Below are 11,947 nucleotides of genomic sequence, written 5' to 3' on the forward strand. Positions count from 1 at the left end.
TAATCCACCAGTTTTATTGTTGACCAGCTGGAAGGAAGTTAACAATGAAGCTGGATTGACTGTAAGTCAGCTCAACCCTACTGAGATTCTAGGGGGGAGAGCTGAGCTGCAGCTGGAAGGGGAAGTGAATCCTCTTGTGATGTGAACCGGGCTGATCCAAACATTGTTGCAAACAATGAGAGGACTAACCGGATGATTGGGCAGCTGTTTTGGCAGCTATATCAAGCTGGGCCAGTAGCTGAGGGTCTAGATTGATTCACCAGCTAGGGCAGCTGGTTAGTGGACTACCTGAGGGTGCTGGAGCACATAGCTCGGATGAGAATTAAGTATTTCTCAGGTAGTGTGGATCCTTTTGAGGCAGTTGAGTGGAGTTCTGATTGGGTTGTAACTTCAGCTCAACTCACTGCTCAAAGGTAGTATGTTCCAAACCAAAATTATTTCTGGAAACTGAAACGACCATGGAACCTTACTAGGTGAGCCAAGAGGGGAGCTGAGGCAAGATAGGGTATCATGCTTGTGAACGGGAAAGTTCCAAGGTGAACCGGCTTGGCCAAGATGCATTCCCCAAGGGCAAGATCCTGAAACAGAAGGTTGGTTGATCTAGTTATCTGGAAATAATAGACGGGTTGGACGGATCGATGCAATGCAAGATCTTTGATGGACGACTGGACCAGGGAAAGTAACATGAACCTGAGAGTGGCTTAGGTTGAAAGAAACGTGCAGCACTCTTTGGGAGTAAGTGTTATCCTTGGTGGCCATTCAAAACAAGTGAGCATTTGCGAGGTTCAAGCTGGTTTAAAAGGAGATGCTACATGGCTAGTATACGAGTGGCTTGGGATCAGATGGATCAGCTGGGACTCAGTATAAGCCAAGGTAGGATCCTTAGATCAATTTGAATGGATTGGGTATATGATTTAAGTGGCTTAGTATGAAGATTGAGGTATATTATAAACACTCTGTGAATGGTATGGGACATTCACAGAAGTGTGACACTTTGGAGAATGGTATGGGACGTTTTCCAAATGTGTGATCAAACCGATGTCTTACTCATCTAGGTACTAATGATCAGTGGTGTGGAAACACATGTACTTTCCGATACTGGAGCTACACAGAGGTTTGTGAGTCCATGATTGATCGAAAGGGTTTGTTCCAGATGGGAACATGGGATTGTCTGGTTAGAGACATCCTGGTATTGATCACAGACAGGGTAATGCCTGCGGATCTGATTGTTGATCACAGACAGGGTAATGCCTGCGGATCTGATTGTAGTCCGCCTTAAGAATCACGAGGTGATCATAGGCATGGACTGGCTTGGCAAGAATCGGGCCACCTTGGACTGTCATCATGAGAGGATGCAGTTTGAGAGTGGGTGTGGACCCCCGATCAAGTACCAAGGTATTAATCCGGCCTCTGGATGCTTAGTGTTATCACAGTCCGTGCAGAAAAGATGCTTGAGCGGGTTGTTGAGCCTAGTTGGCCACAACAGCACTAAGGAGGTCGTAGGGTTGGTGGCCCGGACGGGGATACCGCTGTCAGTGAGTTCGAGGATGTTTTCGGGCGCTACAGGGCATTCCCCCTGATAGGGCTGACCCGTTCATAATAGAACTGGAACCAGGGACGGCCCCAATGTCAAAGAACCCATACTGCATGGCTCCGGCCGAGATGGCCGAGCTGAAGTCGACTAAGTCCAGTGAAGGACGAGGGTCGCAGCACAACCAAGTCGGAGATTGACCTAGGGTTGGAATGAAGTCGACCAAGTCCAGTGAGGGACGAGAGTCGCAGCACAACCAAGTCGGAGATTGACCTATGGTTGGATTGAAACGGTGGAGTCCCGAGTGGACAGGACCGGAATGTGATCGAGTTCTTTAAAGACTTGACTGATACATCGAGTGTCTTGGAGATTGGGTAAATCTACTAAGACTCGAGTATGCAGTATGTTCTTAAGGACTGAAAATGATCTAGTCAAGGACTAGGATCAAAGTATGATTATGTCTGGTGATGGACAGAAGTCAAGTATGAGGCGGTTTAGTCTAGTAGGGACTAAGATCGCAACAGGGCCAAGCTGGGATAAGCTGTGGTCAGTTAAGGAATGATCCAGTAAGTTGTGACTGGGGTCATGAACCTTAGCGGATGTACAGGAAGCAAAGAGTTCAGTTGGAACCTTTGTCATGATATGGGATGTAAGCACCACAGGATTCGAGGACGAATCCATTCTAAGTGGGGGAGACTTGTCATGTCCCTGATCCTGGATATGATCCTTAGGATCGACCATGGTGCAAGGAGACGCACCAGTCAGCTCATGTGACCTAAACACAAGGGTATCATGGCCTGGAAGTAAGGTTAAGGGCATCAGGAAGCTAAGATATAGCTAAACCAAGAAGGAGACAAGTATAAAGGAGCTGTACAAAGTGTATGGCAGCTGGGCGATGCAGTGAGCAAGCTCGACCAGCTAGATGAAGTGTAGTGCAGCTCAGTGTAGCTCACTGAAGAGTGTGTCAGCTCCCTGAGCTGGATGAACTAGCTCACTCAGCTGGGTCAGCTGGGGATCAGCTCAACTCAGCTAGACTGAGTGTTCAAGTCTTGGGCAGTTGGGCCAGGTCCGGACAGTGGTCGGACCATGTGGACCACCCGGGTGTGCCGGTGAGCCGGTGGGCACTTGGGATCAGACCAGGGGCTTGGGCAACCAGCTAGGACTTGTTTGTGACATGTCTAGAGGCAGTTAGGTCTGTCAGGGACGTCTGGTAACTGCCATAGGCGAACAGGTGTGATCTGGACCATTGATTAAATCAATGGCCAGAAAATGATACCGAAGGGATGCAATGGTTAAGAAGTAACCACCCCTTCTTCTATATATATCAGGCAAGTCCGTGCCTTTGCAGGCACGCCAGGACTTCATTCTTCTTCCTGAAACACAAAGAAAAACAGAGAAAAACAGAGAGATGGTCGGATTACACAATCCAAGACCAAGAGAGCCTTGAAGGCAACAAAGAGGCAGTTTTGATGGCAATCAAGAGGGGAGTTGAGAACGACCCTCTGGTGTGTTTTGATTATGGTTTGCCACGCCATAGGCTTCCTCTACATCCTTACTACACATCCAAATAGCCAGGGAAGAAGGGAGATGACCGGATTCACTCTCAAAGTCCAAGAGCAGCCTTAAGGGCAGTGGTGTGTAGAAAGGCAGATTCATGGGCACTGAAGTGAGAAGTGATGGACGACCCTTGGGTGGTGTTGGATCATGGATGAACACACCCTAGGCTTCCTCTGTGTCTTAGGGACACACGCAAATGGTCAGAAGAGATTGGAGAAGGCCGGACTCCACTCCCAAAGGCCAAGACAGCCTTGAAGGTGGATGCAGTGCAGAAACTGTTTTCATGGGAGTTCCATGGAATGGATGATGGGTGCGACCCATGGTTGGTTCTTATCAATACTGGAGGTATATGATAAGACTTGATAGATGCGTGCAATGGAGGAGCATGGCCAGACATGATACAGGAAGCACAAGATCTAGTAAGATCAAGTCTAAGGTAACATGTACATATGATTACTTTGTGGTTTATGTTGGTGTCTCTTGAGGTGCATATGAGGCCAAGTGTGGCACGCCTTTGGAGACCATATATTGTGATGTATTGTAGGGATACAGGACCCTGGAGAAAGGGGCGGATCATAGTTGAACTAATTCATCCATATGGGATGGTAATTAGATGCTATACAGCAACTAGTGATTCATGGTGGTTCATGAGTGAACCTGATCTATGGTTTTGCATTACCAATGGCTTCAGGCCGTGGCAATGAGGTAATGGAATCATATGGTATGATAGGTATCAACCTTGGGTTGGTACATGATTGGCTAAGAGCCATGAAGAAGAGCAAGACTAATCAGGTTCAGTGGGACATAGTTCCATGGCCGGTTAGGTATGTGTGAAGACTCATCAGTTCTGAGTCATGTGGGGTGGTTGGTTGATTGACTCAGGAACTGGTGGGCATTATTAATCCTATTATATGTTGATCAGACGTGGAGGTACTGAACCATGGAGTGGCCGGTTCAGAGAAATCTCTCCATGGCCTTGGTTGGGCAGGTAAGTGGAGATCTGATAGTTCCAAAAGGAATTGTTAGGATCCGACTTCAAATATCTCTTAATGGGTATTTATCATGAATTATCATGGTGAGAGATTAGTTTTATCTCATTGATTTAGAGGTGGTCAGTTATGGCCATATGGGCTGTTCATGGGCGAGATCAGTATGATCGAGGCCAGTTCTGAGAAATATGACTTGACCATTCTCTTAGTTATGAATTATCATGATTTATCATGAATTTTAATTAGTTTTTGGAGCATGTTTGCTTGAGGTTGATTTTGCAGCTGAAGACTTCCCAAAGGTACTTGGTTTGTGGGGATGGTTGGTTGAATGACTAAGTACCTAAGGGGAGAGTTTATACAGGTATAATGAGGAGTTGGACGAGTGGATGGGGAGCTAGGCAAAGCTACCTCGCAGCTCGATCAGCTGGAAGAGAGTTGGGAACCTCAAGTGAAGTGGTTCAGTTCAGCTAGCTGAATGAGCTAGCTAGACAGCTAAGGCAGCTGAGACAAAGAGCTATCAAGCTCCGTGGATGTGGCAAAGGTATGATCTAGCAATATTGCATAGATCTAGATTGAATGGTTAGGGGAATGGAACCTCGATTATTGTATGACTTGGATTAGGTTTAGGATCAACCTTGGAGCTGGTAGTAGTTGTGTCTACTGATCATGGCTAAGGTGATTCGACCTCACAAGTGTTAGATTGGTTTTAGACCAATGGATAAGTAGAGAATATTCCGCTGTGCATAAGTTGAAAGGATCTAAGCTAGGGAATGACTAAGGTAGTCTTAAGCTAAGGTCTAAGATAGACTTCGCCCTTAGGCGAAAGTACAGATAAAGATCGAAAAATTGAGTGGTTCGGTCAGTGTGTGGACCGAGCGACGTGAGGCATCGACCGCGGCCTAGCCAGCCGGGTTCGGGTCTTACAGATGTAATGCTCCATTGTTTCATTTAATTCTCGTTGTAGAGTAATTTTTTAAAATAAATATTATTTTATATAATATATGATTCTTTATAATTTTAATCTATTTTCTTATTGGTAAAAATATAATTAATATTATAAGTTATAATACTTTTATTTAAAAATGTGTAAAACATTTAATTTTATATGCATAAATCTAAAATAATAGTTAACATGAAGCGAAAGGAAAAGAGTATGTGTTTTTTTTTAACGCTGATTTATTATGACATTGCAATTATGAGAAAGATTACAAAGACGATTCGACAACCGACAAACTATGTGCCTTATGAAATCTACATCTAACTGCGTCACCTGGGCTGTCCTATGAAGATTCACTTCTGGTCCGATTTACTTGCACCATGTTGAAGATCTCTTGCACGCATTTTTTCTGTTGTCTGCATTAATAAACCGTTCTCTCCGGGATTTGAAACCTGGATTTCCTGAAATATGCAAGAAATTGCATAGTCTGGGATTCGAACCCCAAACTTAGGTGTAAAAGTCTTTAGACCTTAACCAATAGGTTACGCTGCTTCCACAAAGAGTATGTGTTTAGTTATTTTTTTTCTTTTTCTTTGAACATTTATTTGTCTAAGTACACGGGAAATTAATTCTTCCCCGAAAAAGAAACTTACTTTATATTCAAAAAATAAAATATATATATATGGAAAGGCGTGATATGTAATGACATGTGTGGCATGACATCATCACATAGCAGATAACATACCGCGTATAAAAATAGCTTTATATTTGTATAGAGTTTATCTTTGATTTCACACATTTAAACTTTTGTTTATCGTTGTTTGCATAAACTTTTGATAAATTTTATTGGTTGATCTAATCAATTTTGGAGAAACATTTAATGCTATAGAATGAACTATTTTGAATATGTACCATACTGTTTGATTCAAGTTTGAAATGCTTTCCGACTAATATCAGAAAGTGGATCAATCATCTATTACGAACCAGCATATAAACTATATCATTTGAAGTTCAAATCCAAACTGATTAAATAGTGAAATAGAAAAATTAGACTCAAAACTGATAACAAAATCTCAAAAGATTATCACTAAACTATCATCATTTGATTAAATTCTTTGCATAATTAAATTTGGTTTTATGTTAAACTGAATCTTCTTCTATATTTTGAACTAAGTACCTTAATTAGAATTCAAGAAAAAACCTGTGTTGAATAAAAGTCGCACAAATAGTAAAACTGTAAAAAGTTATAGATCTTCAAGAACATATACATAAACGAATATGATAAGATGTTTTGGACCGCCTCATCGTGCAGACTGGTCTTGGTGCTATCTCTTCTCAAAATGATACGTGGCAGAAGACTGTTGGTATGCTTAGTAGCTGGTCAGGCTTTCTTATATCAGCAGAGGCGATTTCTAAAGTTCTTTTAATTAGTGTTTAATTATCATAATTTAATTTAATCATTGTTAATCTCGAATTTCCAACCAAACGGATATCCCTTAGATGCCTAAATTACAATATTATCCTCACAGTCATCAGTCTCTCTCTACACGAGTGATGTATGCCACGTGGAAATTGGCTTTACATTAAATTGGCTTTACAATGTTAGCTTTTTTAGGTGAGAAAATATATTAAGCTAGAAAAGTGTAAATTGTGAAGCAGTTTTTTCAATCGAAAATAGATATACTACCAATTCTTAGCAAAAACAATTAAAACCATTTTTATCGATTATGAAATTTATAATAATTCAAATTAAAGACGGATAAAATACTCTCTTCTCATTTAAAATTTTATACATATTTAAAAATGTATAATATGTTTATGTGATTACTTATTTATAATAAATTTCTTAATTCAAAAAGTTAAGTCACATTTAAAAAATTTTATTTTGTTACTTACAAATGAAAATATATAGAACTTTAAAATTGATTTTTAACTAACTTCCAAAATATATGTTTTAAAACAGAGAAAAGAAACTTACAAAAAAACAATAAAAACTATACAGCTTTCTCATAAACAAACATTTATCTATTCTAATTTTCTCACGGCAGACAAACCAACAAAAATGCCACCTATCACATGTAACAAGCAAACCAGAAAATTAACTAATTAAGTATCATAAGAAAATGTGCTATTTCAACGAAATAGAATATGGCATCGTTATCGTATGTCGGCAATATTTTTCAAAATGACACATTTAAATTATAATTCAACAAATTTAGAAAAGAGTGACGCGGTTGACAAAAAAAAGAAAAAAAGGAATGACACGTTATTGAGTTTCATATATATCTTTGTATTAATAAATTAATTCTTTTTACAAGAATCCTCAAATTCGGGGCAATTTTGGGAATTCAAATAACAGTGCAAGGATATATATAAGGTCTCCATGTCGTTATCTTTTGTAATCAAAAACAAACATTTAACCAACCGAAATTCAAAATCCGAAGCTAAAATCAGATACACGATCAGATAATCAAACAACAAAATAGAAAATATTTTTCAATCTCAAAAAAAACAAAATAGAAAATATTAATACATTTATATATATATACATATTTATCTATTGCAGATAAGTTATTATGGCGTTTGATGAAAATATGAAAATGGCGTCTTTCCTTAGACAAGAAGAAGAAGAACATCACTGTTCTCTGTCAAGACTCTCCGTCTGTTGTAACTACGACGGCGATGAAGCCGACGGAGAACCATCTGACTCCGACGGTAAACTTGTTGGCGGAGGAGAGAACTCATTAATGGAGCAGCTAGAGCTTTCAGATTCGGACAAAGGATCAACGGGTTGTCAGTCGCTTCCGGCGACACCTCCGAGACGGAGACGGCGGCGGGGAGGAGCAGTGAATTCGCCAGTCTCCGGCGATAAAGCATACGCGAGCGAGAACGAAGCGGGAAAGGAAAAACATGGGAGTGATAACAGACAGAGGATGAGGAGGAGGAGACTGAGACCGGAGTATCCGCCGTGGGTGGATAGCAGCATGCGGAGGAGCCACATCGATGAACAGAGCGGTTACGGCGGAGGAGTGGTGGTGGTGACGAGGCCTATAGGAGGAGGAAGGCCATTGTGTATGGATTTAGGAGAAGTCAAAGCTTGTCAAGATTTAGGATTTGAGATTGAACCGGGTCAGGTCTCGTATACCGGGTCAACTATGGATACTAGTAGTGGCGGCAATTCTCCAATCTCCTCTAACCACCGCATCTCCAGTCCCGGTTAGTCCCAAAAAAGAAATTCCAAACTTTGTTTTCTGTAGACCCTTTTCACATTTTAAAGAGATTTTAGGTAAAATAACCTATACAACACATGAAATTTAGAAGCTAAAAAAAAATATTGGTCATGATATTCCAAATATTTCAAATATTTATCACTATAGTTTTTTATGTGTAACAACTTTATTTGTTATGTACATTTCATGAATAATAGAAATTTAATTTGTTTGTACAAAAAAAATGTTTGTAGTTTCAAATAAATAAAAAACAAACTTTAAACAATACAACTAATTTTAGCAATTAGATTTTTATATTCAATAATGCAGTAATTCTTTTATATCTCACGTTTAAAATGAAAGGAAAATTCGTGTGCACAATTTAGTAGTTACTTTGGTTAGTAGTTTATGCTGTTATATTATTAATTTTAAATTATCAGTTGAATATTTTACTTATTAGCCTTTAAAATACTGATTAATTTGAATTTATTCAGGGGATGATCCAAAAGAAGTGAAAGCGAGACTCAAGGCGTGGGCTCACGCTGTGGCATTTGTGTCTACTACTCATCATCAGATTCATCACCAACCTCCTAATTCTCTATGATCCTCTTACAGTTTTCTTTTTTCATCACATTATTCACACAATCTTGAAGAGAAAAAACTTGCATGCATAAACTGTGTGTTTTACCGCTCTGTTTTTCTGTATTTGTGTGTTAGAGGATGAGCTTTGGCAATTGATATGGTCTCATAAGCCAAAAGTATAGAGTTAGATACAAGTTTAAGTAATAGCTACTGAAGTTTGTGGAGTGATTTCTCCAGCATTATTGTAATATTTCAACATTTTAAATTAATATGGAAAATACTAAGATTTCTAAAATTAAAAACAATTGTGTAATTCTTCAAGAATCAGTTTTACTACCAAAGCGGAGATATAAATAACCGCTAACATTAACATATTTTGTGCGTATATAAGAGGAGCTACAGAAAAACGGATACTGGTTATGTGAACTCGAAGCAATAGATCTCGGCAATGAAAGGTAGCTCCAAGCCAAGAAAGCGTATAACAGTTTAGCTGAAGGCTATATAGGATTCATTGGGAGGTGGTGTGAGTCTATGTTTCAACGTGGTCGCTCTTAAACACGGAAATCATTTGACGACAAATGATTGCTCTTAACTGCAAATTCCGCTTATACTGTTTTATAAACATAAATTACTTCTTTCGTTTCGTAAAAAAATGTTAGTTAGACATTTTCACGTATAGTCGTATACTAACATATTGATTAAAATGTATTTATATTTTCATTAATATCATCAGTTTAACCAGTAACATTTTAGATAGTAAATTTATTTATAAAATTAATGTATTTTACAATTAATATTGAATTGAATTTTTTTTTGAGCAAATATTGAATTGAATATTAGTTTAAATTGCATTAAAATTGTAAAATAATATTTTTATGCAATAAACATGATAAAATAACAATTTAATATGAAAGAGAAGAACTACATATTCTTTAATTTTTTGAATAAGTGTCACTTTGACATTTTTTACACAGATGAAGAAATTGTCGAAATTTTATATAAGTGTATTGGTTATATTTCTCTGATTAATAGTATTTGAAAAAAATAAAATTATTTATAAAATCAATATATTTTCAATTAATTTTCAATTAAAAATAAATATAATACGTATCAGAATTGTAAGTGATATTTTTTTGTAACAGTAAAAATATTATAATGACAACTTATTACGAAAGAGAAACATCATATTTGACGGCGCATGCACAATTGTCATAAGACACCAAGATGTCAAGACATGTAACTTCGGCCCAGTTAGCTATTTATTTATAGTATTGGACCACGAAAGACATATACCGCAGTCTCCTTAACCATTATGATCCGCGCTTATAAGTGCAGATTCAATTTTTTTAACAAAAATCTTTAATTGATTTTAAACTACTGCTGTTTTTTGTTTTGCATTATAACTATTCATTTTTATGTCTTTGTTATATATTATTTTCAAAGTGTGAGATTTATTCAAAAAAAATTAAAGATGATATTAACACACAAGCTGTCAATTTTAAATTAAAAATAAAAATTCCTTACATATATTTATATCACAATTTAACTATCAATTTACATTATTATAAAACCAATTATTCAATTGTTGATATAGTTTTTAATTTCAGATATTGAAGTAGGGGTGGGCAAAAAACCCAAACCGAACCGAACCGAACCAACCAAACCGAAGTTAAACCGAACCAAACCAAACCGTGCTCTTTATGTAACCCAATTGGTTCATGTTTTACTCAACCCGAACGGTTTGGTTTGGTTTGGGTTTAAACCGAACCAAACCGAACCAAACCGATAATCCAATATATATATAGTAAAAATATATATGATATATATATGTATTAACATATTGTAAATTTTAGATAAAGTTTTGTTTTTCATTTTTTCATAACTTCCATATCTTTAAAAAAAATTATAGATACGATTCAAATAATACTATTTTATATAAAATCATGTAGCATAAGTTTTTATATTCTCACTCTATCGTTTATGAGTTGATTATTTTTTAATAAAAGTATAAAACTGATGTCTTCATATTTTATAACCAACCCGAACTACACCGAACCAAACTAGACCATAATAATGTAAACCGAATTAAATCTAAACCAAACCGAACTGAACCAAACCGAATTAAACCCAAACCGAACCCAAACCAAAGCTACTTTGGTTTTAATTGGTTTGAGTTTTATAAAACCCAAATTACCCAAACCAAACCGAACCCGAAACTAAACCGAAATGCCCACCCCTATATTGAAGTTGTGATAATATTTCATAAATAGATTCAATAAATACATGAATAACATATCACTTAATAAGTACAATGAATATTGTTAAGTTTGTATTACAAAGGTACACATCAAAATGGTTTGTATTACATCAAAATGGTTTGTATTATGTTCGATTATCTATGTAGCGTCTAAAAAAAGAGTAAAATCATTAATATTAATCTGTTTGTTATGCTTATTTCCTTAAATATTTTTTCTGTATTAAGTGAATAATAATAAAATATGTACGTAGAATATTGTTAAGTTTGTTAGGATGTTTCTTTAACAACATTAAGGAAATTATGAATTAATGTATGGAATATTACTTTAGCTTAAATATAGGTTGGGTTATGTGGTGTTAGTCTAATTAATAGGTCCAATGACTTTTCATAGGTATATTTTTTTATGATTCATTCTCTTTTAATAGTATAGATGATATTAATCTGTTTGTTATGATTATTTCCTTAAGTATTTTTTCTGTATTAAGTGAATAATAATAAAATATATACCTAGAATATTGTTAAGTTTGTTAGAGTACTTCTTTAACAACATTAATGTATGGAATATTAGTTTAGCTTAAATATATGTTGAGTTATGTGATGTTAGTCTAATAATAGGTCCAATGACCTTTTATAGGTTCGATCGTGTTCCAAACTTCATGAACACGAAGTAGAACCTTCATCTTTATCGTCCAAACTGTGTAGTTTGTCAATGATAACATTGGACATTGGATGAATGCTGATCCAAAGCCCTTCGTGCGTGGAGCCCTAGTCACCTCCGCCATCTTTCTTACGCGATCTCTTGGTCACAAACACTAGAATCAAAGTTTCAACTTAAGCGTAGATCGAGTCTCCAAAACTTAAAGTAACACTTAGTCCATGTAATGA

General features: G+C 37.0%; 2 protein-coding genes across 2 annotated transcripts; both read left to right on the forward strand.

The window, feature by feature from the left end:
• Window positions 1-5,220: 5,220 nt before the first annotated feature.
• On the forward strand, window positions 5,221-6,712 carry LOC108844802 (uncharacterized). Its single transcript, XM_057005808.1, has one exon. The coding sequence runs from the start codon at window positions 6,301-6,303 to the stop codon at window positions 6,439-6,441; it is 141 nt and encodes a 46-aa protein (XP_056861788.1). The 5' UTR covers window positions 5,221-6,300; the 3' UTR covers window positions 6,442-6,712.
• Window positions 6,713-7,410: 698 nt separating this feature from the next.
• Window positions 7,411-9,110, forward strand: LOC108844472 (uncharacterized). The gene is made up of 2 exons (XM_018617736.2): window positions 7,411-8,230; window positions 8,718-9,110. The coding sequence occupies exons 1-2, from the start codon at window positions 7,591-7,593 to the stop codon at window positions 8,825-8,827; spliced, it is 750 nt and encodes a 249-aa protein (XP_018473238.2). The 5' UTR covers window positions 7,411-7,590; the 3' UTR covers window positions 8,828-9,110.
• Window positions 9,111-11,947: the final 2,837 nt, after the last annotated feature.

The sequence above is a fragment of the Raphanus sativus genome, chromosome 3, assembly GCF_000801105.2.
Source record: "Raphanus sativus cultivar WK10039 chromosome 3, ASM80110v3, whole genome shotgun sequence".
NCBI lineage: Eukaryota > Viridiplantae > Streptophyta > Magnoliopsida > Brassicales > Brassicaceae > Raphanus > Raphanus sativus.